Here is a 27,607-nt window from a genome sequence, read left to right as displayed (position 1 = left end):
ACTTTTATTTTTAAATTTAACCTAATTCTAGCATAAATTGTTCCTTGTTCATATGAATATTTTCTCTCTCTGCAACCCAAGGACCGCTACCAGCTGTCAGCTGACAGCAGCCGGGCGTAGCTGGCCAGTGGGCGGCTCTGGCCGGGTGTCCGGAAAAGTTTTTCCTCCCCGACACTTTCATAAATTCTAATTATATATCAAAGCAAGTGTCATTCGCACTGGCCCAGACTGCCATGAAAATTAAATGAACTATGTTCGCGGTGGCCTGGCAAACAGACGGGCCAAAGGACAATATTAAAATATATTATTTTATTTTTCATACCGCCAGAAATGTCGCTTGTTTTGGATTTCGGGCCTATTGTACCCCATGGAGAGGCTAATTAAATCCCAAACAGGCCGCTCAGCACCTCAGAATGCACTGCGATTACGCAAGAAGTTTCTTTTTTTTTTTGTTTCTTTTAAATTTTGCGTTCTGGACAGGCTGCCTTTTATGGTCAGAGACCGGCGAGCGACGACCGGCTGGCCGAATGGGCGATTAACATAATTTTTCTATATTATTTCATATGATGATTATTACGTCTATTATTATTGTGATGGGCCTTATTCGGCGCTCGAGACGTGCGCACGTCAGTCAGACTTGACCTCGCGAACGGCGGGCCCAAACTGGCTTTTGGCTCTTGGCCATGGGCTAGAAATGTTCACCAAAAAAAAAATATATGAAAAGACTTCTACTTCTGCTCATTCTTTTACTTCTGCTCATTGTGGATGCTTCTAATTTAATAATGTCGAACAGAGTGTTAACGGCCAGATACAAGATACTCGAGTGGTTATGCGATATGGTCGGCAGTCGGGTGTTGAGACCATCCCGAGTCGAATCTAATTATAAATTCCCAAAGGCATTTGGCTTTAATCTGTTAACACGAAATTAAGTTTATTAGGATATTGTAACAACACGAGTAGGTGTAAGCTTATTTGGAATTTTATGGTTAATTTACAAATTTGTGAGGTGTTTAACCTTTATTTAAATTATAATTCCTCAATATTTATTTATTTAAAATACTGTGGGAATATAAAAGGTATTTAAAGTGGTAAACAAAATACACATTATAAAGTTTACAATTATTTAGATATGATATTCAGCCGAATATTTTGTCGATACATATAATTAGACATAAGTCCCTAGTATCTACTATAAACCCGCGAATTTATGACTTAATCTTGTCAAGTTCATCTTAAATTTTCATTAGAAACCCCAACACACATCACCGCCATTCAAGTTTCAATGGAAATATTAAACACAAAGGTGTATAAAGGGGGTGTACACCCCCACTTCCTCCATGCCCGGAATTTGAGCTCTTAATGCTCCTGGCACATATTTTGTATGCGCGCTAATTTGCAGCTGAATGGCGCCTAAATGCAGCTCCGAAGCATTCGCGGAAGGCCGGAGAAAGGGAGCAGCCCGACTGGGTGGAGGAAAAGCCCCAGCGTGACGAGCAGTGACGTGACAGTAATTAACATAATAATCCATTTTGTGGACAAAGAAAGCCAGCGAAAGAACCTCGCCTCCTCTCTCGTTTTTCTTATCTCACGGATGGTGTAGAGTCGGGCCTAGTTGGGTTTTGGGTTAACTAGCTGGGCGTCAGCGGGTTAAGAGCTGCCACATCACGACTGTGTTGCGGCCGGGCACGTTTTAATTTAATGCCTGCAACTTGCACTTGGCCAAATCCAATCCAATAAATTGCCAGCTGTCTATCCGCAGCATGGCAATTTCCGCCCAGAAGAAAGGAACGATTTCTGACCGCCTCATCCACTTGGGCAGGCCGTGTTCTTGGCTTATTGGGTCAATTGTCGACCCCCCGAGCTAGGACACACGATTACAGCAGATGTATTTCGCCAGGTGGAAAATTATTTTCCCCGCTCAACTATGATTTTATGTGTTTAATATTCTCCCAAAATAAATTGAATACAATATTCAGCATTTTGTTTTTGCTCTTGCCACATCGAGTCCATTTTAATCCATTCCGTTTTAATGGCCAATAACTTGTTTCAATTATTTAATTGACAATCCCCCAAGTGAAATGTTGAAATAACAAATGGAAAGCATTTTGCTTTGTCAATTTGCATTTGCCGCAATCCGCCGTCGCCGTCGCCGCCGCCGCAGACTTCGCAACAGTAAAAACGACCATCAACTGGCGCTGTCCCAACTCGTTAATGCTGCCCGTTTCAGCTCCAGCTCCAGCTCCAGCTTCAGCTTTAGCCACAGTCCCCAGTCCCGATGGCTTCCTGTGGCAGATATTTTTTGGCGGCCACGATGACTGTGTGTAGACGACTGCGGACTGTTGACTGTGGGAAGAAAAGTCGCCGAAGTGGCTGCCGCCGTGGAAAATGCTGTGCTGCGGTGGCAGTTTTGGCATCTGTGGGTGCGTGTGTATCTCTGGGACTGTGGGAAAAGCTGAAGCCAACGCTTCTCTGGAGAGGCTGCGGCAAAGAAATATGAAATTTCATTTGTTTCCGACGCCCGCCACTTCCGTCACTAAATTGGCGAAATTAATAAGTGAGCATGGCGGGGCCAAGGCCGCGACCCAGAACTCGGCAACAGGACAAAACATCCGCCACTCGAAACGTGGCGTTAATTGCCGGAACCCTCCGGAAAACAGAGGGCGAGAGAAGTGAAAACACTTGAGAAACTTTTTCACGCTGCCAGAGCATAATTAAAAACCCCGAAAGAGGATGATCAGACAAACGAAAGGACCACTTGAATACCCTATAAAACTCATTCTAAAATGTATTGAGAAATAAGAAAATAATCTAAAGCAAAACAAAATCAATTTTGTACCCTGAATTAAAATGAGAAATTAGATAATCAAAAAAGAAACCCAAACCCAGTTGCCTCAAGTAGAAAATAATATTTTGCCTTTAAATATATATTCAAGATTTTCCAAAGTTCATACTGCATGTTTATTATTACAGCTTAATTATAATTTTGCGTAATACTTTGCTCGCCCCTTATACATTTTTAGTTTTCTTATGATGATGTTTTCTTATATTTTCTTTCCTTAATTTCTTTATTTAGGGCCGCTTCCTTGAGTTGCCTCACAGGGAAAGTAATGAAGGAAAATTTTTTTTCTAACGGGGCCTGAGGCAGAAAGTCCTTTGTAAAGTAAACTTTATCCGCTGCCTTTGCTGTCAGCTGAAGTTTCCTGAATTTCCCTGCTAAAAAGGCTCTGATTCCATGTAGAAGCTACCTCAAAATGGACGACATTAAGGCTGGAGCCAATATTAAATCTACTTTCCTGTGACATCAAGCCATCTGCCTGTCCGTCATCTCTCTCTCCCTCTGCCGAGAAGATAGTCGTGTCAGGCAATTGAGATGGCTTTAAGCCGTGCAGTTGGTCCAGTTAAACCACCAGACAAAATGCAGGGAAGGCGAACCCGAAGGGTCGTCGATTTGCATAATGAAACTGCGGCATTATCTTGTACAGTTACTCCGCAGCCAAATTGCCCTAGGTAGCCAGCGGATGCAGCAGCAGAACCTAAGAGAACGTTGCAAGTGGCTGCCTTCCAGGCTGAGGTCTTGGGTGACGAGGTAGATTGACTTGCTGACTGACTGGCTCGCTGACTTGCTGACTTACTGACAGACTAGCAGCCAGACGGAGAGCGGCTGCCACGATTGAGGAACTGCAGCCGAGAGGCCCCCAGCTCTCGTATGCAAATCAGCCCAACCATGGCCGTGGTCTGGCCGAGTCATTTTCGCCAGCAATTGGCCAGTCATTTTCGCACATTTGGCCAACAGCTGCTTTCACATTTGCCCAGCCCCACTTGGGATTTATAGAGGAGACTGGGACCTCCCCCAAAACCATTTACGTCAGCCTTGGCCAGATCCCCAATTAACTAGGCGTTTTCAGGGCTCTAATTTATTTCAATTAAGTCACAAAAATCGCAATGAAGATAAATCCTGCTGGATTCCAAATATAGTTTTGATATATTATGCATAATATATTAAGGTATAAAGGGTTTTTCTAAAGATTTCATACTAAAATTCGCATGAAAGCAACAAAACAAATACATAAACCTTTAAGAGTGCCAAGTTCTGCATATGAGAGTACAAAAAGCAGATTGCTGAAGTGGCGCCTAAGCGTCGTAATCGGTATTTACGACTTTCCCTCAACGGGGGCAGAGAATGACCCAACGCTTACCCAAAAAAGCCCTTTCTTTATCACATTTTTATGGCTGCTTGGTTTTATTTTTAGTATAAATGTGGCTATTGTTTCATTTGCCAACAAAAGAACACAGGCCAGACCCCGAACCCTCTCTGCCGCCTGACTCATGTTGGGTTTCGTTTCTGCAATTAATCATAAAAATTGCTTGCACCTTGCCATGGACAAACCGCAGACCAGCTCGGCCATCACGTATGGCATTACGCACTTCCGTTTCCGTTGTGCCTCTCCCTCTCTCTCTGTCTCTACCTCCGAAACGATTCAGTTTGCTCACCCGCGCGCAAGCAAATAAAAAGATCCAAAAATCAAAAAGTTTTTATTGCACTCTGCCTGCCGTAGGTCCCGCTTCCGTTTTATACATTTTGCACGCGCAAAATTTATTTTGTGATTTATGAGGCGCAAAACCAACAACAGACACGTACCGTAGGGCGACAAACTGGCGTATGCAGACTTGATGGCGCGACTTTCTGGCCACAGATGAATCCCACCTCCAATCCCAGCTTCGAGCCACCAGAAGAACCTTGAACTTGACAGAAGTTGGGGATCTTATTTGTTCGCTTCAGTTCTTTATGTAATAATAACGCACACAACAAGCAAACAAATCAAATGAATTGAAGTCAATGCTATCCATCGGCGTTTGAACTAAAGAAATTTTATTGTAAAATATTTGTATAATAAAAGACTTTTCTGGTGAATATTTGACTTCATAAGACCCTAATAATGCTCTTAGGAATTCTAAATATTAAGAATATAGAGGCGAGCCTATTGAATTCGGATTTAGCTGGTCAAAAGCAGATACAAATTTGCCTAAAGCTTACATAACATAAAGCTATGAATATATTCACTCAACCAAATTAATTAAATATTCACATCTGTTCAGCAATTAACTTCTTTTAGAATTTTACCTCATTGCCAGCAAATAATTTAAGAATTTACAACCTTTTTTAGTGCAATGTTTCCCCCATCTGACCTGCCCTGGTGCTAAAAGTAACCGCACAACCACTTTCTGGCCAACATCCGTCCCCTCTTGGCTGCTCTTAACTCGTAACCAAGTTTTAATTAATAAAACCTCTGACTGGAAAGGACGTTGGTGGTGCTGGTATTTTTTATTCACACAGTTTATTCCTTTTTAATGGATTGCATAATTTAAGACGCAATTGTCAACAAGCTGTCGTCAGACCAATCCTCGCTGAGTATCTGTCAGCGAATAATTTTCCAATGTTTTTTTTTTTCGCTTCGCTGTCCTCGGGCTGCGCATTGATTTTCTGCTTCATTTTTTGATAACACGATGTGACATAATTAACAAAAAAAAATAACACGGTTTTTTCGTGTTCCATGTTTGGTATATTTACTTTTTGTTTTAATTTGACCCTTGGGGTTTTTTCCTTCTTAGGCAGGCCCCCTTTTGGGAGGGTAATTACAAGCGTACTTGGCATTACGTTAATAACAGGCCATCTGCTGCTCCCCAGCCAATTATGTTGAGGTGTTGAGCCTTCAACGCCCATTCCGAAAGAGGCAGCTGAAATCCAAATACAAATCCGGAATCCGAATCCGAAACTGAATCCGAAGCCAAAACCGAATAAAAAACCCAAATCGCAAGGGCAAACAATGAAGTGGGTATTTGGGCGTTTGCCAGAGTGTTTGCTCAGTCAGCAAGTGACATGCAATTATTTACACATTAACGCTGGAGGGAGAGCGTAAATATTTGCCACAAGCTTTGTCGCTAAAAAGGAGGGAAAACTCAGGCTGTAGATTGCGTATACGCAGTCAAGGAAATCTAAACAATTTGAAATACATTATCTGCTGGCGGTAATGAAAGGGTTTTTCCTGAAGAATCCGAACTAATGGAAGTAGTACTTATCCAAAGTGGGACCCAGCCAGGAAAAAAAGGGCAGATGGCTTTAGAAATTAGTGACAAGCTGGCGGTTTCACCTTTGATTTGGGATTAAGTAGATTTACCTTATGGAAAAAATATTTTATATTTCATTCTTGTAAGTCAAAACCTTCTAAATTCATCTCCATTTTCAACATATAATATATAATCACCATCCCAGCACTTAAATTCTCTCAATTCCGCATAATTTATCGAGGCAGGACGTGCTTTAATGTAAACTGTTAAGCAATGCAAGGTCCTGAAGCCCTCAATCGCTCACTAAGGCACCCAGGCAGTCAGCCATTCAGAATTCAACCAAAACGAGAGCCGTCGACAGGCGGCAGGGCTGTACGATAAGGAAATCAGGCAGTTTTCCGCCCCGGGAAACCTTCTGTGCGGTAAACTCTAGTGTCTACTTGTTGCCGGTAAACGTTTTCCACTTGCTTACGTGAGGCAGTGGAATGCCTCAAGGCGTTTCGCAAAAAATTTATGGAAGCCAGGCGAAGAGCCCAAGTATCGGCTGTTCACGTTCGGCTGATTTGGAAAACATTTGAATGGCACCATAAAATCACTTAAGTGTGTTTTGCGGTATACCCTCCTTGGCGCCCATTTCAATATTTTTTTGTGGCATGTTTACGTGCGTTGACGCAAGGATTTAAGGCCCCAGAAGTGTGCAACACGGCTCTGTTTTCAGCCGGCAGCCGAAGGCCCATCAGCACTGCATATCTCAGGGGCCAGGGTCAGGGGAAAATCGAAATGGGAAACCTCAGCACAGAGCATATGTGTGTGTGATGGTAGCTCGGCTTTGAGGGTCTTGGGGTTGCTGCTCCCGAAGGCATCCATTTCCAGCTGCCGCACCGTTCGATTCCAAACAACCATATTAAATTTGATATAAATTAAGATTGATACCGATGTCTCCCTGGGGTCCCCTATGTTGTGCGAGAGGGCCGATGTGTGGTATTCAACCGCACCACAAACCCGTTCATGTTTCCACTTACCTCCTCTTCTGCGAAGCCTTCACTGCGGTATCATAACTGTAAAGATAAAGGGAGAATTTGCTTACTAACTGGACTTGTATTCGGGGCTTAACCTTAGTATATTATTGTGAAAACTAATACATATCGGAGAAGAGGATTATACTACTTAACAGAATATTTGATTAGTAGTTATTCAATTAGCAAAAATACATATTAACATTTAATACTTGATCTACTAAATTCCTTATAAAGCTTACTTAACCTCCTTTAACTAGGTATATATTTCCCTTGAAAACTCTTTTACCAACTTTATATTCTACTTTTCCAGTTCTTCCAATATCTGTGCCGATAATTTAAACATTGCATTTACAGCTAATTCACTTAATTTCGCACTCGAAAGTGGCCAGTGAAAATACGAGTTAAACAACTTGCAATCGTTTTCCGTTTTCCGTTCATCGCCAACTGGCAACAGTCGCGCAGTTCAGGGTCTGGGCCTGGGCCAGACCATGGCTTTTTAATTGACAGGCCCGGCGGGTGGAGGGGAGGTGTGGCGAGCGTGGGAGGGCTCCAAAAGGTACACATCCCCGCCAATAATAACAGTGGAAAAAAGGTCAAGCCAGGTAGGCTAACTGAAAAGCCACGAGACAGCTGCGTTGCATCGGCTCTGGCATCTCGATACTGGAGCTGCGATTTTGGGTCTCAGCTCACCCGGCAGCAGCTGGGAATTCACTCAGTCGTGAGCGGGACATCGGATGGATGGAGATGCTATGGCTGGCGGGGGAAGAGGTCTCGCCTTGATTAAAGATTTCACACTTGATTAAACACTGGGGCCAGCTTTATTGGCGGCATTGTTGTAGCAGACCCGGATAGTCAGTACTTTCTTTACTCTTTTTTTCCCCAACTGTTTAAAAAGCTATTTGATTGGAAATTTCCACTTACTATGGAATTGTTGAAATTTAAATAACAGAAGAATTGGGAACGTTCGGCTTAATTAACTATCTAAAAATATATTTTTTAAGGATAAAACAGGCAGCCATTTCTCAGCTACAAAGTATAAACTTTATCCATAAAGGCAAACTAAAGGAATAGGATTTATCTGAAATATTCAAATTTAATCTTTGAAATGTTGTTAGTTTTTAAGGTGAAATTTTCTTTGGAGCGACTGATAATAGATACTTCCACGAGCTATTATATCTTCCCCCGAGTTAGACAACAGTAAAGTGTATCCAAATAAAATCAACTCATTTACCTACCCAACCCTAAAAATTGTAATACATCCTTTAAGAGCGATATATAAATATGTATATTCTTACCCACTATTTACATATCTCCATAAATCTCCGCATCCGCCGGCCAAAGCAAAAGACAGCGGGAACAAAGCCACAGAAAAGCTCTCCTCAAATATTTTATTTTATCCATAACAATAGCAATTTGAATAAACCAGCCCCCTGGCCATTTATTTGGCCGGTTGAAGTCCCAAGCAAAATGATGACCACAAAGCAGAGAGCCAATGCAGCCATAATTAAAATGGAAAAAATAAAACCGTGAATCGTGATCCCAGCCGGGCCATAACTGGGTCAAAACTGAGATGAGGGCGGGCCCCTCCTCGATGAGAATGGAAATCGCTTTGTAAGCGCTGGAGAAAAAATCTCCGTAGTGGAAATGGAAATGTGTCGGAAGCGAACTTTCCTAACGGCTTCATGCATCCAGAATGGCAAGGTTGAGAGAAAAGTTTTAATCATATGCCGGGTAAGGACGGTAAAAGCTCATTAATTTGCCACCAACTTTTGCGAAGCACTTGACTCTGGCTTGAAATAAATGCCATTACACTAAGCTGCAATCGGAAGGAGGAGAAGGGCAGGAGGCCGAACGAGGTAGGCGCATAAATAAATAATAATAAAAAATAAATAAAAACCAGGGAAGTAGAAAAATATAAAAAGTAACCCGAGGAGCCGTTGCACATTTTATGCAAATGTAAGCCAGCTCAGGAGTGAGGGGTTGCCCTGAGGGTGGGTGGCTTTAAGGGTTAGAGAACGTGATGTGCACGACCACACATTGCACCAGCCGCTGGTCCGCAACTGTCGACTCCTGCGCCATTAACTCCTCCAACGCTCCTGGTCTCCTTGACTTGTCCGCTGGCCAACGCATATGCACACATACAGAGTGGAAAAATATTCAAAGCTATACTTGTAACTACAAGTACTTTGAATATTTATTGCATATTTTTAACCTATTGTTTAGGATTAAGAAAAGTGGCTTTTTTACTAAGCTAGGAATATAAAACCATTCCAAAAACTTTTTCCAATCCATTTTTGAAATTTAGTGAACAACTTTCTATGTTAAATTGGTGTGCATAAGCTCTAATTAGAAACTTTTTTTTTCAAGTGCCCAAATGCGGTTATGAACCCTGTGGGTGCGGCATGGATTTATATTTCTAAACTTTCATTATTCCTTTGAAAGGGTTGGGTTTTGCATCTGCAGTTTACAGAGCATCTGAAATTGATTTTTCATTTTTCACATTCAGCAAGGGGGAAAGATAAAGCAGGATTCAGATAAAGAATTTAGGGTCGATGCAACTGAGTTCAGTTACACCGCAAACAAAAATGTTGTTACAATGAATACAGTTAAGTTAAACCCTTTGGAATTAATTAACTATTAACATAAAGTGTTCTTAATTGGAATAACATTTATACTTTATTTATTTAGATTTATTTATTCTCAAAAAACATTTTCTCAAACAAAGTTTTATAAAGAATCAAAAATAAAGTGTAATTCGATTTTTCAAAACAAAAATACTCTTATATCGAAAAAAAAATACAGAGATTTATGAGTAGCATTTTTGTTTATTTTTTTCTCCCAAATTTTTGCATTTCCGATATTGGTCTCCGCAAACGAACCACATAATGTAAGACAAAAGTAAATATTCCACTCTTTGACGACGAATCCTTTGCCACCTCCTAGTTTTCAATTCAGCAGGAAAATCAACTTCCATATAGATTGCACTGAGTGCAATAATATCTCAGCAAAAATAAAGCTAGAATCCTGTCATACATTCATACACACATCTGTACCAATGTCGCGTGCATGAATACAAAGCGTACTTGTATCTCGCAGATACAATTGTTCGCTCGGCAATCAATGGACATTGAAGTACTTTTTTTTGTCAATCCGCGTATGCAAATGGGTTGCAAGTATACAACTAACTCGCCGCGCTCTTTATGCATTTATGCGCCGGCTATAGTCATGACTCTGAATATGACTCTGCGGCGATTACGCTGTGTGTGACTGTGACTGTAACTCTGACGATATGCTTGACTTACAGCGTAACGCGCACGCGTTCGTCTTCAAACTGGAGCGAAACTATGTGTATATATGCGAGTGCAATGCTCACCGAGTTAGCCAAGCAGTCACTCAAACATGGGCAACCTCCAAAGCCGCCAAAGCCACAGACACGGCATCATCATCATCATCCAAGCTGCATTCGCACTTGATGGAAGGCAACGACTTTGATGTTTGGCTGTCGCTTCGAATGGCTTCCAGCTCCCATCAGACCGCAGTCAACAAGCCAACAAACTAACTGTCTGCCAACTGAGTTCTCAGCAAACCTCAAAAAGCAATTCAATTGTTTGATTATCGCGTAATCCGAGACGATGGCTAGCGAGGGTTTATCCAAAGGATGTGTTAACTACCAAAGTTAGTGATTTTGAATTGGTTGAAAGCACTTAATTCAGCAACAAAAATTTAATTCTTTGGTTAGAAATTTAATGTAGGTATATCTCCGCCTAGTTTTGTGTGAAAGCCAAGCCCAAATGGATTGTGCCAACCCTCGTAGCCAGCTCGAGTCCTCCACGTTCCGCCCTAACTGTTGATGTCATGTGTGATGTGAGTACCCAACGCAGCGACTCCGGCTGTATCTCCCAATGCCTGTGCTGGGGAATCCTACTCATTGCACGGCTCGTAAAAAGCTCATTAAACAAAATGCTGCTGACAGGCTGAATGACTGACTGGCTGCCAGGATTGAAGCCGGGGTTGGGGCTGTTTTAGAAATTCTCGTCATTATAAAGACAGAAGAAAAAACCAACAACCAACAGCAACTCGGACGAAAGCTGACGAATGTAACTGTAACTCTCGGATTTCCGAATGCAAAAGATACAGCTGGAATAACAAAAGCGCCAGCGACGGTTTGGCTGTCAAAATAATTACAAAGCCCGACATTGTAGCGACATGTAATTAACGTAAAATGCGTGCCCAAATCGGCTGCCGTGCCTTCTTTGCCCTCTGTGCCGTGGTATCCGGTATCTGCTATCTGGTACACTCACGAAACGTATCTGAAAGGTGTGTGTACCGCATATGAGTACACAGGTGCTTAATGGGCCACCGTTATTTGTCGTCCCCTCCAACCCCCACTTCCACTCGCACTCGCACTCGCTGCGACTAAATTTGATTAACCCAAAAAGCAGCGGCCACTGGGAAGTAGCTCGTCATATCTCTGCCCTCTTTTCTTTTCGTTTTTCCCTGTTTTTCCCGCTGATGTCATTTTCATTCATCATTTTATGGACCATCTTCGTCTCCATTTAATTGAACGCCTCGGCCGCTTGAGTGATCCATAAAGTTATGGCTAAAGCCTTTGGATCGACTTGGGCCATCAAACCAGGCGGCGGGCGATTCAGTTTTATGCTGGCCCTGACATTGAGTGCAACCGACAGCGGCTGTCGTTTCCCAGGCAAAGTACGCCTTGATGGATTTACGGCATGATCTAACCGTGAATTTCATGGGCTATTGCTGCATAAGATGGTCGGCCAACTTTAGTTATAGGACGTAATTAATCCGATTCTGATACGAAAATGACCATGTACTTGTGGCCTCGGAAGGTGTTTACTTCAAAAGATTTTCCGGGAAAATCATATGAGAGGCGAGGCTCGTCCATTAAAACTATCTCAAACTAAGCTAAACTATCTCAAACATTTTGGGCATAGAGTTAATTGAGCAAACAAAATAGTTTAGCATCCACTCTACCTTAAATATTTGCCTGGAAATTAATTAAATTATTTCATATTTATGGGCCAAACAAAGTCAAGCCGAGCTGCTTTGTGAGAGGATTCTAATTAACTCTTCATTCATCAAATCTCAGCTCACTTATTGGCCAGCCATAATTCGATTTCCAGCAGCAACAGACAAGCAAATGGCAAAGACAGTTGTGTTCAAGTGAATAGCATTTATGAAATATTTTCAGAAAAATATAAGAAATTTTGAGTAATGTAAATAAAAATACTTTAATAAGTATTTATTTATTTATTAATATTTTTTTTCTGGGTACAGACTGGTAAGATACTTTACCAAATGAAAAGTCATGTTTTAATTTATTTGAAGCCCAGATACAATGCTATAATTTCGACCACAGCTGTACCCATCTATCCTGGTGGACTTTCATTCCAAACTAAACCTGTGCACTTCAAATGTTCCCATTTTGCGTATTTATTGATAAAACAAAACTGAAATGTGACATACGAATAATTAAAAGCTTTTGTTCGGGGTGGAGGAGAGGTGGTTGGGTGAAAGGGGATGGAACGGCAGCCAAGCGCAAACAAAACATAATTAGTATGTGTGTGTGTTTGTGTGGAGAACACCGCAGCATATAGCTGTGGCACTGCCTGCAGAGCAGCAGATACAATTGTATCTATCTATCTATGCATGTGCATGTCGCTGGCAGGCAGCACAAAAAATGCTGAAAAACAATTGTAACCAAACATTGTAGCCAACATGTAGCCACGACGATAACAGCAGCAGCAGCGGCGGCAACATCCACCGACAACCCGAAACACGGCATAATGCGACACAAAGTTCCGCTAGAATGCCCAGGCCCATGGCCCATTCTCATGCCCCTGCCCTGCACCTGCCCATGCCCTTGTGCCTTCCCTTCCTCCCAATCCCAGTTCACGACCGTTGGCTGCACTTCTCCTCTTTTTGGGCCGACAGCGAGTGGGGAGGAGAATGGTTCTCCAGTCCGTTGTTGGGTAATTGTTTGGCTGTTGCCAAACATTCAACGGACGGCTGGCAGGGACTGCCAACTTTTAAGCAAATGAACTGCAAGTGCCAGGCACTCAGCGTGGCCAGGAACTTGGCTCACGAGTTTGGCCAAAATCTACAAGTCGGCACTGCCATTGGGAGGGAGTTCGCTAACTGCTACAGCAGTTAATAGAAGCAACTACAAAAATAAATCAACTCTATGAACGCGGATATTAAAGGGGTCTCTTTGCCAATTTTGTGTCCAAGCATTCTATTTACCTTTCCCTTTTTATACCGGGCACTTTTATAACGTAAAGGGTATATTGTTTTATTTGGGAATAAAGAAAAGAGTTTTGGATCTATAAAATATATATTTTATTATGGAAAAACAAGAGTGTAGATATACAGTTTTCTGTTTACTGGAAAGTCGAGATTTTGGTTGCTAAAAAAATACTTAAAAATATGTGTTTATCTCATAGCATCCTAAGACTTTGTTTAAGAAGATTTGCTGAGAGATTTTTTTTTGAAAATAAAGCCAAGTAGGAAAATTCCTATATCGGAGAAATGTTTAATGGTCCTCCTGCGGGAGTTTACCTTATTCATTTTAAAATCCACGGCTTTTCCTCGCCCCATCACCCTTATGCACTTACGGGTGCCCAGTTCATGTTTAAGCAATGTCGTTGGCCTATACATTTCATTCGCCTGACAGAGCCATAACTTCTGGAGAGAAAACGTGACAGCCAGTCAGTCAAGCGGAGTACGAGAAGTGTTTAATGTGGCTCCACTCGATCCCCCCGGAAGCATTTGTGTGCTTAAAAGGGTTAGCTGTGACATGCTGAGTTCACGCAAAGAAAATAAAAAACCCGTGCAAGAATATACAGCTTAGGTTGACCCGATTTGGTCAAGAAAATCGATTTGCGAAGAACCTTTTCTCTAAGATAACACCACAATCAAATGAAAGAGATAACAGCTATTGTCCCTTAAGGATTTAAAAAGTGAAGTTACTATAAGAGAATTTAATCCTTGGAAACATATTCAACGAACAACTAATATTACTTTAAAATTTAAATTAATATTAAGTAATTTTAATATATTTTATAAATTATTAAATTCCTCTTTATTTTTTTAATAAATATATTAACAATGCAGTCTTTAAAAAGTGGTTTGTATGCATACCCCTAACATAAACATGAAATTAGGGCAGTTATGAAGATTGTGAGGTTTTTTGAGTGTAAATTTTTCACAGCATTAGCATAAGCCTTTTTGAATTTTCTTTTTGGTGGCAGCCCAATGGGAATAAGGAACATTTATTGTGAAAACAAAACTAAATTAATGAAGCGTAACGAGCAGTCCCGCAAGTAACAAAACTTTTGGATCTCATTGTTGGGCTTTCTGTTTGAGTTTCAATTACGTTGAACACTGGCCCTGGCATCCCTTTTATGTTTATGTTATGGGGCCAAACTGTTGCTTTTGGAACATAACGAATATTTATGGCTTATCAATTTTGCGAACACGTGCGAACGCAGATACGAAAAGGTCAGCGGAGGCCAAAGTCTAAAGTCTCTCAAATAACCGAGGGGTCCCAGGATAGGAGAAAAATCAATTAGCTGCTGTCTAATAAGATATTCGCCTTTATTGCCGACAATACGTAAAGAAAAAGCAAAATTGCGCATACGCAGTGTCTGTCGAAAGGAACACTTTGCTTTTTAGTTTATGTATCGACAGTTGAAAGGTTTGGAAAGCAACATTTTAATTAAATATATACACGCCGCCGGTGGCCTACACTGCCCCAAAGCTAATTAATTTAATTATTAAATTGTTTTGAATTAAAGTATAAATTAATAGGGAAATTTTATAATTTTATATTTCGCCAGTTTTTTGTGCTATTTAATTATGGGAAACTGCGTAAATCAATTGGTTCTGGGTTTGTCGTCAAATTGAACGTTAAAACCTGGTTAACAAGCTATATATAACAAATATATAATAAAGATATATTTAACATCAACTTTGACTTTATATTTTTAAGCTAATAAAGAATCAAAGAAAATGAACTTTTCTCAAGAAAATATTCTTAATTAATCATTAAGAAGCTTGTTCGTTACTCGGGCAGTGTATTTTTCCCTGTCGTCCATTTTCCTCTGCCCGACAAAGCGGAAAAACGGAGATTCCGGTGAAATGGCAGCGGGGAGCGGAGTAATCAAAGGCCCGGCCGCCTGCCGTGACAGGACAGGCTGTTTGTATTGCTAATTAAACTTGCGCAAAAGCAATGGCATTGTTGCCGTGTCTTACAAATACTTTGTGCAAATCAAAGCAAGGACCTTGGGGCAGGACGAAGCGGGGTGACCGACATTGTTTATACACCTGTTGGACAGAAGTTTGGGTAGCAGTTTATCGCCTGGATAGTGAAATTCGTTAATAATGCTAATTGGTCGAGCTGCTTGGGGGAGCTTTCTTCGAATAGATTTGCAAGAGCTAACAACATAATGCTATTGTTGATAAAGCACGTTGCCATTACAAAGCTATTTGGTGTAGTCTTAGGCTAAGCTGTAACACTTCCTTGAGTATTTAGCAAAGCCAATAGATTATGAGCTTCATTTCATTTATTTGCAAATTAAATGGAGAATTTACACAGAAATAGATAGCAATGTGATGATTCTAAGGCTTGAAATAAATAAGGTAATGTAGTTAACTTTTAAAATATAATCTTCCATGGTCATCTATAATCACAGGTCACAAGAAACCTCACAAATTTAAAGCTAAACGCAAACCAATTAATTGGAAACAACAAGCTGGCTCACTCAACTTGAACTATCAATAAGCTTCGAAACAATAGTTGACAATCGTCTGATATTTGTTTCCTGACTGTGTGCCTGTCTACCGACGACTATTTATAGCCGACATCTTCTTTAATGTCGCTCAACAATTTTCAGCCATTATTTTAAAGGCCCGGACGGAAGAGGAGCAGCTGCGTCTGCCCACCTTGTGGGTGAGTGGTTCCGGCCAAAAATTCCACTCCGTGAGACACTCATAAAACGCAGGCCAACTCGTGGGATTAAAGTTTTTCAAAAAAGAGTCCCAGCTGCATAAAGTTACCTAAAATGGGCGACAATTGGCTTAAGATTGTGATCAGTGGTGTATGCGGAAAATCCTGCGAAGGCTTGAGATTGCAAATATGGATATTACGGCAGTATAAGTGAATGACATTTTTTCCTTAAGAAATATGAGAGGAATAAACAATATTTTTAAAAATCTCTTCGTTTAAGTACCTGGTAAATAAATGTCAATCAAAAAAGTTAAAGTAACATTTAAGAGAAAGTGAGCATCACAAAATTGCTTATTAAGTGAAATAAAAATGTTTATTAACAAAGAGTCCCTTCAAAAAAAAATTAAAAATAAATTATTTTCATTTGAAACTTAAGTTTTAGCCAAACAAAATGTCTCAAGTACAAATCGCATCTCTCCCCGTCTCTTTATATCTGTTTTCATTAGCCAGTTTCGGGCCAAGAGTAGCCCACTTCAAGTCAGTGTCATGCAAATTGGATCGGACCCGTTGCCGGCATATCCGCTGCACTGCTCTTTGTCCGGACCCCAGTTCCTTATCTGCCGCGCCCATCTGCGCCTGCCACTCGACGCCGACGACGCGTCGTCTGGCGTCCGATTCCCAAAGCTGCATCTCGAGATGAGCTGGAAATAGGAGCTGAAGATGGAGCTGGAGATGGAGAAGGAGCAGGACCAAAGCGTCGGGAGATTTGGGATGGAATTAAAGCCGGAATTTGATTGTATTGCTTGAAAAGCATTTCACATTCTGAACTATTGGTTTTAAAGCATGTTTTTTTTTGTAAATATTTGTGAAAATTATTTTTAAAGATTTTCTGCAGATGAAATTAAGCCGATAGTTTCGATACTTTGGATGGGGATTCTGTCCCAACACTAGGGCATTGCATCTGGACAGTGCATGGCTCCACTAGTGATAAACTTGTTGCTTGTCCGCGTCAAATCCTGGGCCATTTTATTATTCGCAGCCCTCACAGGCACGCAACGCCTCTGTAGAGTGCTCGAGAAGCTATTATCCCCACACTCGGGTCCAGTCCTCGGACTGAGTGCGCTGTAAATAGTTAAGTACAAATTGCATGGCTAATTTGAGCTGTTGCATAAGGCTTTAGCAGCACACAGCAGACGCACACTTGGAGCTGCGTTGATAACCTGACCGTAGATTTGGCTTAGAGAAGGTGCGAAGTGACAGACGATTTGGCATGAGTAATGGGCGTTGAGAGCTCTGCCCATGAAGTAGGCAGGTTTATTGGCCACTGTCAAGAAATAAGTCTTTCGAAAGTCAGAGATTGCGCAAAACAATAAGGAACAGTACCAAAAGTCAAAGAACTCTGAACTAAGAATCTAACGGAGGCAACAAAAGGTAACAAGAAATATTTTGTGGAATTAACACCAGCTGAGCGAATTTGTTTTCATTCTGGCTTAGAGTTGGGTGACTATAAAAAAATTGTTACAATTTTCTACTGTAACTTTTGGCTCCATATAAGTTTGAAAAAGCGGGAAGAGACTGTGGTGGTAATTTGTCTAAATAGTTCATACAGATAATATCAGAGAGACTTTCAACTTCTTAATGCCTTAAACAAACACTTTACGCGTTGCCCCAGAACTCTTTGGGCTCTAAATGATTGCACAAACACAAACAAACACAAGACCCAAGAAAATTCCCCAAAGTTTCCCACACTGCAGTCTAACCCAATTTGAAATGTAAGCCCCTCTAATTATGATTTATTCCACATCTGGTCAGCAGCCCGACCTTAACAAAAACCCCGCAGCCCAAAAAAGGCAATCGAAACTTACCAACTGAACGCGCTTGTTTGTTTATTTATTTACAGCTCTATTTGTATGCGGCCCGGGAGCAACTTTAACTTCGTTTTAATAGTTATATTCATCGACATCATTTGTTGCTGCTGGCTGTTAGTCGGCCGATGCTCTACCTTTCCACCGTTCTAAGACGACTGCGAGCACAAACACAATCACTTCACTGAAGGGGGGAGAATATTTCCAAATTTTTATGTTGCTACAAATTGCCTCGATAATTTGCATAAATCACGTGATTTAAAACAATACAAATATGTGGTGTTGCGTTAGCCAAAGTCCAACAAAAATTTCGACAAAATAATGCCTTTACACCATTTGCACAACGCGTATTTGGCATCTGTTTAATGGAGCGCAATGAGACTGGCTTTTGTTTCTCCTCTGTATGCTTTAGTGGGGCAGGCCAACAAATACAAAAGCATAAACTTAGTGGGTTGGACTAAACATCTGGCTGTCGGCGAGCGTGGCTGCGACCGCGCGCGAGGGAACTCGTTTTCTGACTGACGCCAAGCTTTAAGTCCCAGTGTAGCCCGCAGACGGGTTCGAAGCGAGCATGTTGCAGGTTGCCAGTCCCGGGTTGCCGTGTGGGTGGGCAAGCTGTTGCTGCTGCTGCTGCTGCTGTTGGGGCTAGTGTGCCGTGCTTTTCCATGTGCCTCATATTAATTGCAGCGTTTACTAGTTGAACCCGTCGCCCACACGCGCCTCGCGAATAAAACAAACGGCACAAGCACAGCCGTTGCAGCCGCAAATTTCTTTCTTTTCTCAGTTTTTTATGCCGCTACCGACGCGACGCCTACCCAGAAACTATATGCAGAATATGGGAGCTCGTCCAGCTGGACAACGCTCACCTTGTTGAGACCTAAAGCCTCCGGATGGACCTGGACCATGGCTCCACTCCACTCCGCCTCGCTCCTTATTTGCATTTTATTTACATTTCAGCTGTGCGGCTAAAAAGGCGCATGATTAAGCAATAAATTCACGCCAGGCCAAGACAAACGCTAGGCTCCTAGTTGGAAGGTCATCTACTGAAATACAGAGAGAAGAATATCACCAAGAGCTGTCTATTCCACCCCTGACATGATTTTTGGTTAATATATGATACCTGGGGGAATATATTTTCAATTAGGAATTTCTTTTAGGTGAGCTAAGAGATAAGAGGAAAATATAGCAGAGTCTTAATATGTCTTAAGAACTAAGTACGACCTAACTCTAAAACAGGTGATATTTTGGCACACTTATGTGTTATTTACGATCATAAATTTTACTATTCTTTAAAGCCTAGATTTCACTTTATTAAAACATCATTTTTTGAATTTTCTCAAATTTAATTATATACGTTAAAATGTTTAGTTTTTACTGTAAAAAATATCAAATTTGCTACACATTTTTTCTGTGTACATGTAATTGCAATTTTGGAGCAAACTCCCCCTTTGGGTATATTGTTGCTGTTGTTAACGGTGCTTTTTTTTATTTATTTATTATAGAGTTTTTTTTTCTTCCACTGTTGCCTCCCACGACTTCATGCAGATTTTCTATTTGTATTCACAATTGATTTGCATTCGAGTATTTCTGTTTCCTCCACCGGAGAGCGGAAGCCATCGTTGAAAAAGAGCGCGGGAGAAAGGTGTAAGTATTATGATTACGGGGAATTGCGGAGAAGGTAAATAATACGGTCGTCGGTGTGGGCCCAACAGGTGTCTTTGGGGCTGGCTATGATAATGGTTAGTAAGTGAAAAAGGAAATCTAATACCGGGATAGATGGATGGAAGGAGGGTATGCCATTGCAGTTGAATAAGAACCGGTGTTAAGTAAGACGAGACAAGATCAATACAGCAATAATATGTAACTTGAATATATTTATTTATTATAATAATTGTAAATATGCTTATTATAACAATACATAATAAAGTAATTATGGGATATATTTGACAGAACAGTTACTAAGCTCCAAACCCCGAAAAAGGTTCGTAAGTTAGTCAACAATAGTTACAAGAAGCTTAACATTTCAGCAAAATGGTTTTTAATTTTAAAAGATATTCTAAATTCAAACAAATTTATTTAAAACTGTAATTGATTCTGTTTCCAATAGAAGCCCACCAGATCAATGCTCCCAAAAAGACTGTCACATAGATCTTCACTTGCCTTAATACATTTCCATTCTAAATGACTTCATTGCCAGAGTCAAACAGATTAAATCTCTATTGGTTTTTAAATAAGTTGCCTGACGGCGCTTGGACGGCGTCAACAGACCCCAATGAACCCGAACCCGGGGACCCGATCCCAAGCCGCGTCCATGTCCACGTCTAAGCCCGACCCTGACCCCAAGGCAACTTTTGGGCACGCCAATTATGACGACGACTTCATCGACGACGCATTGTTTCCACCAAAGATTCCCCTCACCACTTCAGTTGCTGCGGCCACGGCTGATGATGACTTAATCGGTGATCGGGGTTTCGGGGTTTTTGTGGGCGTTATAATGATTTATTACGCCGATTGACCACGCACTGTAAAAGCGAACTTACTAAAACGAAGACAGAATAAACCAGTAGAGCCTATTATTGGGTTTGTTGACTTAACTCAAGTCAAATATGCTCTTGGGGTATGGCGTGTTAAGATAAATAATTATAGAATATTGAAGATAATTACAAGGTAAATACATGAATTACTTTCAAATAATGTTGAAAGAATCTACTTTCTTTGCTTTAATACTTACTTGCTTTAATTTATGTTTATTTTTATTAACATTTAAATATATTTAAATTTAAATTCACATAACCATCAGGGTATTCTGCCTATCACTCCACCACTTCCCACTGGCATGACAGCTACTGGAGCAGATTGGATGTGTGGGTGAAGGCTGGGTGGCCGCTTTACAGGATGACACAGAGCAGTCAAGTGTCCTTGCCTGCGTAGCAGCAGCAGAAGCAGCAGCAGCCGGATGATATATCACAGAGGCAGACGGGCTGCAGGTGTATGCCAACATCATCCTCACCATCATCTTTCTCATTAAGACCCGGGTGTCGTCGGGTAGAGGCAGCCAGTCGTTTATTTATGCACTTGACTTGCGTGGCGCCTTGGGCGGGCGAGCTGGGGGGTGTGGCAGAGGCAGAGGGCATGCCCAAGCACAGCCTTAATGAGCATATCATATTTCACACATGTCCGCTCGCCCGTCGTCACCTCTTTGAGCGCCCGTTTAGCTTTGAGTGCAATTTGAAATTGTTTTTCGAGTGCACTCAATGGGCCCCACAAAAAGATGAAACCCAAAACTGACAAATGGCCCAAGCAAAGCAGTTTATTACTTGGCCATGTTTTTGGGGGGCCATTTGATATGCCCAAACTAAAATGCTCAGACCTGGAAAAGCATACTTAATCTTCTAAAGTACGTTGAGAGTAAAACTTTATAACGTGCATTAGCTGTGGTCCTGAGTAAAATTGTTAAAAGTTTATCAGCAGCAACTTGTGTTTCCAAAGCTTTTAAATGACAGAAAGTGGGGAAAAACTTCTAGCTAAAGTCAAATTTATTTTAACTTAAACTAATTACTCACAAAAAAAATAATAATAGTTACTTAAAGATATATATTCAACAATCTTAATAAAAGATATTACAAGTAGGGTACTTCAATTTTTGAGGGTACTATAATTTCAATTAGAAGCGGTGAAGTAGTAATTTCCGACCCTATAAATCATATATATTATTGATCAGCTTCAACAGGCGAGTCTTTCTAGCCATGTTCAAAAGAAACAAAATTTTTTTTTAATTTTTTCTAAATTCTATAAGGGGTTACATCATTAAAATTTTCAAAATCGGCCAAAATTAAAATATTCTAAAATTCTAAATTTAGTAAGCAGATTTATTAACCTTCTAAAAACAAACACGGAAATACTTTCCGAATTGAAATTAAGGCATTTTTGGCGTAGTTATTAAAATTTAAAGCTTTGATAGGCCCAAAAATATTTTCATATAAAAATATCGATTTAGAGATTAAACAAATTCAAATTATTTTCTATCTAAAATAGTTTAATAATAATAATACTTGTTAATATATAAAAATATATAACATGAAATCAAGAAATGGTTAGAAGGTTGGCTAAAATTACAGGTAATGGTTAATTTAAAGAGGTGCCAAAGGTGCCAGAAACTTAATTTGTGATGTAGCAAACCAAACTGAAAAATATTTAGAGCTCCAAGCTGAGTTCCTGAGACGAGACACTGAGCACATTAATTATGTTAATTGAACTGTAGCACTGTGGGAGAATTGACTTGGAGAGACGGGGAAAATATTAAGCCATCCTCCGCGGAACCACAGACACATAACTCATAATGCCATTTCCACATGAAGACTTCACTTAGCAGCGTCTCCAGCAGACAAATATAGCTTCGGGCTAGACTTCATTAAAACCTGCAGCAGATAGTGGCCAGCACGGATGCAGCAGGGTTCTCTTCTGCTACTCTGCCAGCTGGGAGAAAGGCGGAGGAGGCAGCCGACGGGCATTGCTTATGGGTCCAAGTCTACAAATGTACAAACTGCAGTCGAGCCTAATGACCACAAAAATAGCAGCTTAATTTATTGGCCCACAACGTCAATACTGAACACTGAAATAAAAAACACACTAAAATAGTTTCTAAAATGTGCGAATAAACTTGGCATAATATGTAGTACAAATTAAGCTGTCTTTTGGTAATAATTATTAAAATTAAGAAACTTGTATTTTTGATTAAAATTTTCAAAGAATTTATAGTGGAATACTTCCAGTGTTTCTTAATAAAGTCAACCGATGGAAGTTAAGCATCCACCCGTGCATCTGCTTTCTATTTACCTATTCGCCACTTATTCCAGCCTCTTTTTGTGGCCTCCAGTCTCCCCCTGCTCGGCTCCCAAAAGCAACAGTTGAGTGATTTATGAGCCAAACAAGGAGCTCCTCGCGTGCGTTATCAGTTAATTTGGAAATTACTCGATAAACAAGACAACATTTTGGCCTCCATTTCCCCCCTTGAGCTGTGGTTTTATTGACGTATCTGCAAATCGCATTAGCAGCGTGTTTAATTGCATAAAATGTGTGCTCAAAGCACATAAATTATGCAGCTCCCAGCGCATCTCAGGTGTTTGGGGAGAACAGGACGAGGAGGGAGGGGGATTGGCCGGCCTATTAATAGAACAGGGCCAAGCTCAAGGCCAAGTGCAATCAGCGAAATCAATCAAAAGAGCAGTCAAAAAATAAAAGCACGCTGCCTGCACTCGTAAATGAAAAAGCGCAACAAACAGGCTGGCAAGGACGCCATCAGACCCGTGTTTCCTTCCCAGCCGAGATGCATTGTCAGAGCGCGAACAATGCATAATTACTGATAATGATTTGGCGCATTGTTGAGGTCGGAGTCGTCGGGTCTATTGTTCTGGATGCTGGGTCCTCGGATGCTTGGGCCAGATGATTGCCTCCTGATCGGGCTTAGTTATGAGATAGATTCGCGGGATCCGCGGCAACGCATGATTCTGGTGAAGATTCATCCTATGCATGATTCGATGACGATAAAATAATACAAATTGATTTGCGCGTCATGTTTTGGCGATAAAATTTAACAACAACAAGCCTGGATAAGCAGTGTGTACTGGAGAAAAAAAGGGTGTAGTCTTGACTTTTGAAATAAATTTTAGAGCCAATTTCTTTCTGCAACTAATTTTTACTCAAAATTCAATTTAATATTTATTTACTTTATTATAATAACTTTTTGATTTTTGTTCTAAGTTAAGTTAACTAAAGAAATAACTTATTTTTCCACACTGCATTCGAGCGGAAAGCGTCATGCGAAATAATCATTATCGACGGGTTCTTCACGAAGCAGGAACAGAGGAGTAACGAGGCCCTGCCTTCCTGCACGGCCCGCAAATCATAGTTAACGACGGCCCCCATCCTAGGCACAAAACTTGGATTTCTGATGCCACAAGGGCCATGGGGAAGGGGTTCCCTTGATGGATCCCAAATACGTTTTCAATTAATCTCGCAACGATGTTATTTTTCACACCTTTTGGTGATTGGTCGGTGGCCGGTTGTTTAGGCTAATTGAGCAGTCAAGTTGTGCCCGTAGGGTTGAAACACTTAATTTTTTATGGATGATAACATATTTAATGTTTGCCCCTAGATATTTTTTGACTATAAATCTCGCCAAGTCTTGCTAAATAAGGGTTTATAAGTTCAGTCACAGTAATCGAGTTATTTCTTATCCTATACCTTATAAGAAATCGTAGACTATTTAAAATAGTCTTGTTTCCTAAACTTAAGGTGAATGTAAAAATGCTTAGCAATCTTACAAGAAGCACGATATACGTTTCTAAGAATAGTAACATGGACACGCTTCTAGTACACTCGCAACGCCCAAATTCACAGCGAAATGATTTTGAGTTTTTTAAACAAGTTTGTGAGATTTAAACCAAGCAAACAACCTGAAATACAACTCATACAGAGAGGTAAATAAAGTCTTAAATGGAACCCTTTCCCAAAATCTCCTAGCAAACACTTTGGTTATATTACATACAAGATACTTATTTCAAATAAGACTTTTAAAAGTACAATCGTTTCATGAATGGTTTTTATTTTACAAAATGTGTAAATGATGAAGTGTGAATAATGTATGTGTTTCTTTACAATATGATATGGGTAAATGCGGAAATGATGAAGGTGCTGATTCCAAGCTCTAGTTTGATTTTATTAGTATGTTTAGTAATGTTTGATCGATATGTTAAAGAATTTTAAATTCTAAAATGGGTTGTTTTCGTTGAAGCGACGGCGCTCGCGTTCACGAAACTCGCGGCGAGCCGCCGGCGGATTTCCCTGGGGATTGCGGATTATTAATTCCCTTTCACAATGATCCTGCGGATTGTATGTCCCTGCCGGCGGCTCAGCATCCCAGTCCTCAGTAGACTCCACACAGAAATTGGGAAGCTTTGGTTCCTCCTGTGGCAGCTTCAACGGATTTCTAGAGTATTCCATCTTCGAGCGATCGGGACAAGTTTCGACGTTCGCTTTCATCTCGGCCACGGAGTGGATATGGTTGGAGTTAAATGGATGTCTAACCTTTTTGGTGGAAGGAAAGTTGCGTGCGCAGCGTATAAGGTGCCTGGTAAGGCGACTCGGAATCAGACGATGGGTGCTGTCATATGGACATATTACATAATCATTAAGCTTTGTTTCCGGAGCAACCACATTATTTTCCGCCATTCTGTAAGTCAAATTTGAAAATTTTCTAAGTTTTTGCGTCTAGTTCAAGGCAATATAATTTTGGTTAAAACCAGAGGAAAAAATTGTGTAGCGAGTCTTAGATATGGTACAAGTCTTACCTGATATCTCCAAAGATTTTCCGTAAAAAGCAACAACCAAAGTTATTTGAAGAAATAAAATATTTTCACCTGCTTTAGGAATTAAAAGTGCCTTGTCATGCCGTATCGTCCCTGACGTTAGAAATGTGAACAACTCGATTTCAACATAGATGCTATCGATTTCTGTGATGCGATAATCGGTTTTGAAAGAATTAATATATTGCATGCCATTTTAATAACAAAATTTTGAAAAACTTTGATTTGGCGAAACTAATATATCATATAAAAATATCAATTTAACTTAAAGTTTATATATTTTTTATTTTATGAAGTTCTAAACTTAGAACTTTTAGTTTAGGACCACGACTTTATTTTGCCCACGAAACGTAGTCGGCTGGACCATAGTGACTGACTTCAGTTTCCGTCATAAACAAAAATACTTTTACAGATTTAAACTTGTGTAGTTGAAGAATCGGGAACCAAAAGCTTTAACCATACCACCCAAAGCTTGTGAAGATTTTAGCGATGGGAACTAACTTTGTAAACTTGATGTACAAACAAGTAGCATGTAGAGTCATGTAGTGTAAATATGCTTTTAAACATACTACTAATCCTAAAATAAATTTGTAAAATACAAAAGCGTTTAAGAACAAGTCTACTACACCATAGCATGTATTTTTTAAACGCAGTTAATGGTGCAATGATCTTGGTTATAATCGAAAATATATATAAAATGAGGTGTACATATATATTTTATTTTAGCAAATATCCATCTGTCTGTTTATCTTAATGATAGCTTAGGTAAGAAATCATGGCCTGAACTATAGGTTTTATCCTATTGGCTGTAAGGAATTAATAGATATTATTTCATAATTATTATTATTTGAGAAATATTTTTAAAATTCAATAACAAGTTTTGGAATCATGCAGTTCGGTCGATTCCAAACCTTTCAATATAATTCAATATGTTTCTTGGGAAAGTTCAATAAGCTTCAAGCTACGCCTACTAACGCCCACCCGAATCTCTACCCTGACTTGACCCAGGAAAGGAGCCTTTGCCTTTGCTTTCGCAGCAGAACAGTATACTTTCTGGCTTTTCTCAACGTGTGTTGATCACACTACAGAGAAATCAAAAACAATTTTAAATTGTCTTCGTTATTCACAAGCAACTAGCTATTCGTTCATTATGCACACCATCACATACAAACGCCTGAGAGACGAGGAGCTGGAGGAGTTGCACGTGTGGCTCCGCAAGAACAACATCAACGGCAATAAGCTGCGGCGCGAGTTCTCCGATGTCCTGCCCCTCGCCGAGCTACTGAAGCGCGACCATCCCCGAATGATCGACCTGTACAACTACCCCAAGAAGTGCAGTGTCAATCTGAAGCTGATCAATTGGGAGGTCTTCAACCACAAGGTGATGTCCAAATTTAACCTGTCCCTCAGCAAGGACATCATGGAGCGCCTGTCCAACGGCACCGAGGGTGCTGCCGAAGTTCTGCTCTATGAGATAATCCGGCTGGAGAAACGGCAGCGCTTGGAGGAGGAGCGCAATGCGGTACTGCGGCAAGAGCGTGTCTGGGAGGAAAACGATGAAGTCAAGACCGTGTCGGTTAACAAGCAGATCGGCGACGCCATTGTTCAGGTGCCCCAGAAGATGATTCTGTTCTCCCTTTATGAGAAGGTAAACCGCGACAGCAAGGCCAAGGACGACGTAATCGATACCTTGCAGCAGCAGGTAACCCACATGGAGAACATTCTCAAGTTAAAGAAGGAGCGCATCGATGAGCTCCTGATGCAAATGGGAAAACTACCCCAGGAAAATACCCCCAAGGACTCCAGCCGCAACTATAGCAGCCTTGGCATCCATTCGTCCCATGGTTCGGACAGCTTCAACTAACCTAGAGTGGCTCACTGCAAAATACTTGTATTCCTTTTAACGTTTATATTTTTCAAAATCTTAATGCGATTTTTATGAATAAATAATTATTTACCGACTTTTGACTTTTGCCAGAAGAATGTGAAAAAAAATCACTACCAGAAACCAGACCTCTTTTATGTCTTTTAGCCATAAGCGAATCACATGTAAATTGTAACATTTCTCTATATAGTTGGCGACTTAACATTTATTTATACATTTAAACATTTCATTTGCCAGGACTATAATGCAATTGGGCAACATGGCGCCTGCGTAATATTATCTTCAAAGGCATCGCCTGCCATTGAACATCAGATTGTCTTTCATTTTAAGCGATGTCCTCGCTCATTAGGCGGCCAAATGTCAAATGTGTAAAGCAAATACAGCTGAACAAATTAAATTGAAATTCGAAGGGGAAAATCACACCAGAAACACAGAGC

The 27,607-nt window shown here is 40.6% G+C and overlaps 3 protein-coding genes across 4 annotated transcripts in view; 1 reads left to right on the top strand and 2 right to left on the bottom strand.

Moving 5' to 3' along the window:
• The window catches only part of LOC108072633 (uncharacterized), a 40,140-nt gene extending 21,705 nt beyond the window's left edge, over positions 1 to 18,435 (bottom strand). Inside the window, exons 1-2 of the mRNA XM_041776054.2 lie at positions 17,922 to 18,435; positions 7,089 to 7,124 (exon numbers count right to left, since the gene is read on the bottom strand). The gene's annotated coding sequence lies outside the window, so the exon portion shown is untranslated. The remainder of the gene's footprint in view (positions 1 to 7,088; positions 7,125 to 17,921) is intronic.
• Positions 18,436 to 24,500: 6,065 nt separating this feature from the next.
• LOC108072535 (gametocyte-specific factor 1 homolog) lies at positions 24,501 to 25,425 on the bottom strand. 2 transcript variants are annotated; one of them, XM_017163708.3, is made up of 2 exons: positions 25,271 to 25,425; positions 24,501 to 25,152 (listed from the first exon to the last, which is right to left on the bottom strand). In XM_017163708.3, exon 2 carries the CDS (start codon positions 25,149 to 25,151, stop codon positions 24,690 to 24,692), a length of 462 nt encoding a protein of 153 aa, XP_017019197.1. In that variant the 5' UTR covers position 25,152; positions 25,271 to 25,425; the 3' UTR covers positions 24,501 to 24,689. The 2 variants fall into 2 exon arrangements, with proteins under 2 accessions (XP_017019197.1, XP_017019198.1); XM_017163709.3 differs by having other exon boundaries at positions 24,501 to 25,190; positions 25,271 to 25,404.
• Positions 25,426 to 26,320: 895 nt separating this feature from the next.
• Positions 26,321 to 27,246, top strand: LOC108072519 (sperm flagellar protein 1-like). The gene has a single exon (XM_017163690.3). It carries the CDS (start codon positions 26,436 to 26,438, stop codon positions 27,147 to 27,149), a length of 714 nt encoding a protein of 237 aa, XP_017019179.1. The 5' UTR covers positions 26,321 to 26,435; the 3' UTR covers positions 27,150 to 27,246.
• The last annotated feature ends 361 nt before the right edge of the window (positions 27,247 to 27,607 follow it).

This window comes from Drosophila kikkawai, chromosome 2L (genome assembly GCF_030179895.1).
Source record: "Drosophila kikkawai strain 14028-0561.14 chromosome 2L, DkikHiC1v2, whole genome shotgun sequence".
Lineage (NCBI taxonomy): Eukaryota > Metazoa > Arthropoda > Insecta > Diptera > Drosophilidae > Drosophila > Drosophila kikkawai.
This window is presented reverse-complemented; position numbering and strand designations above follow the sequence as displayed.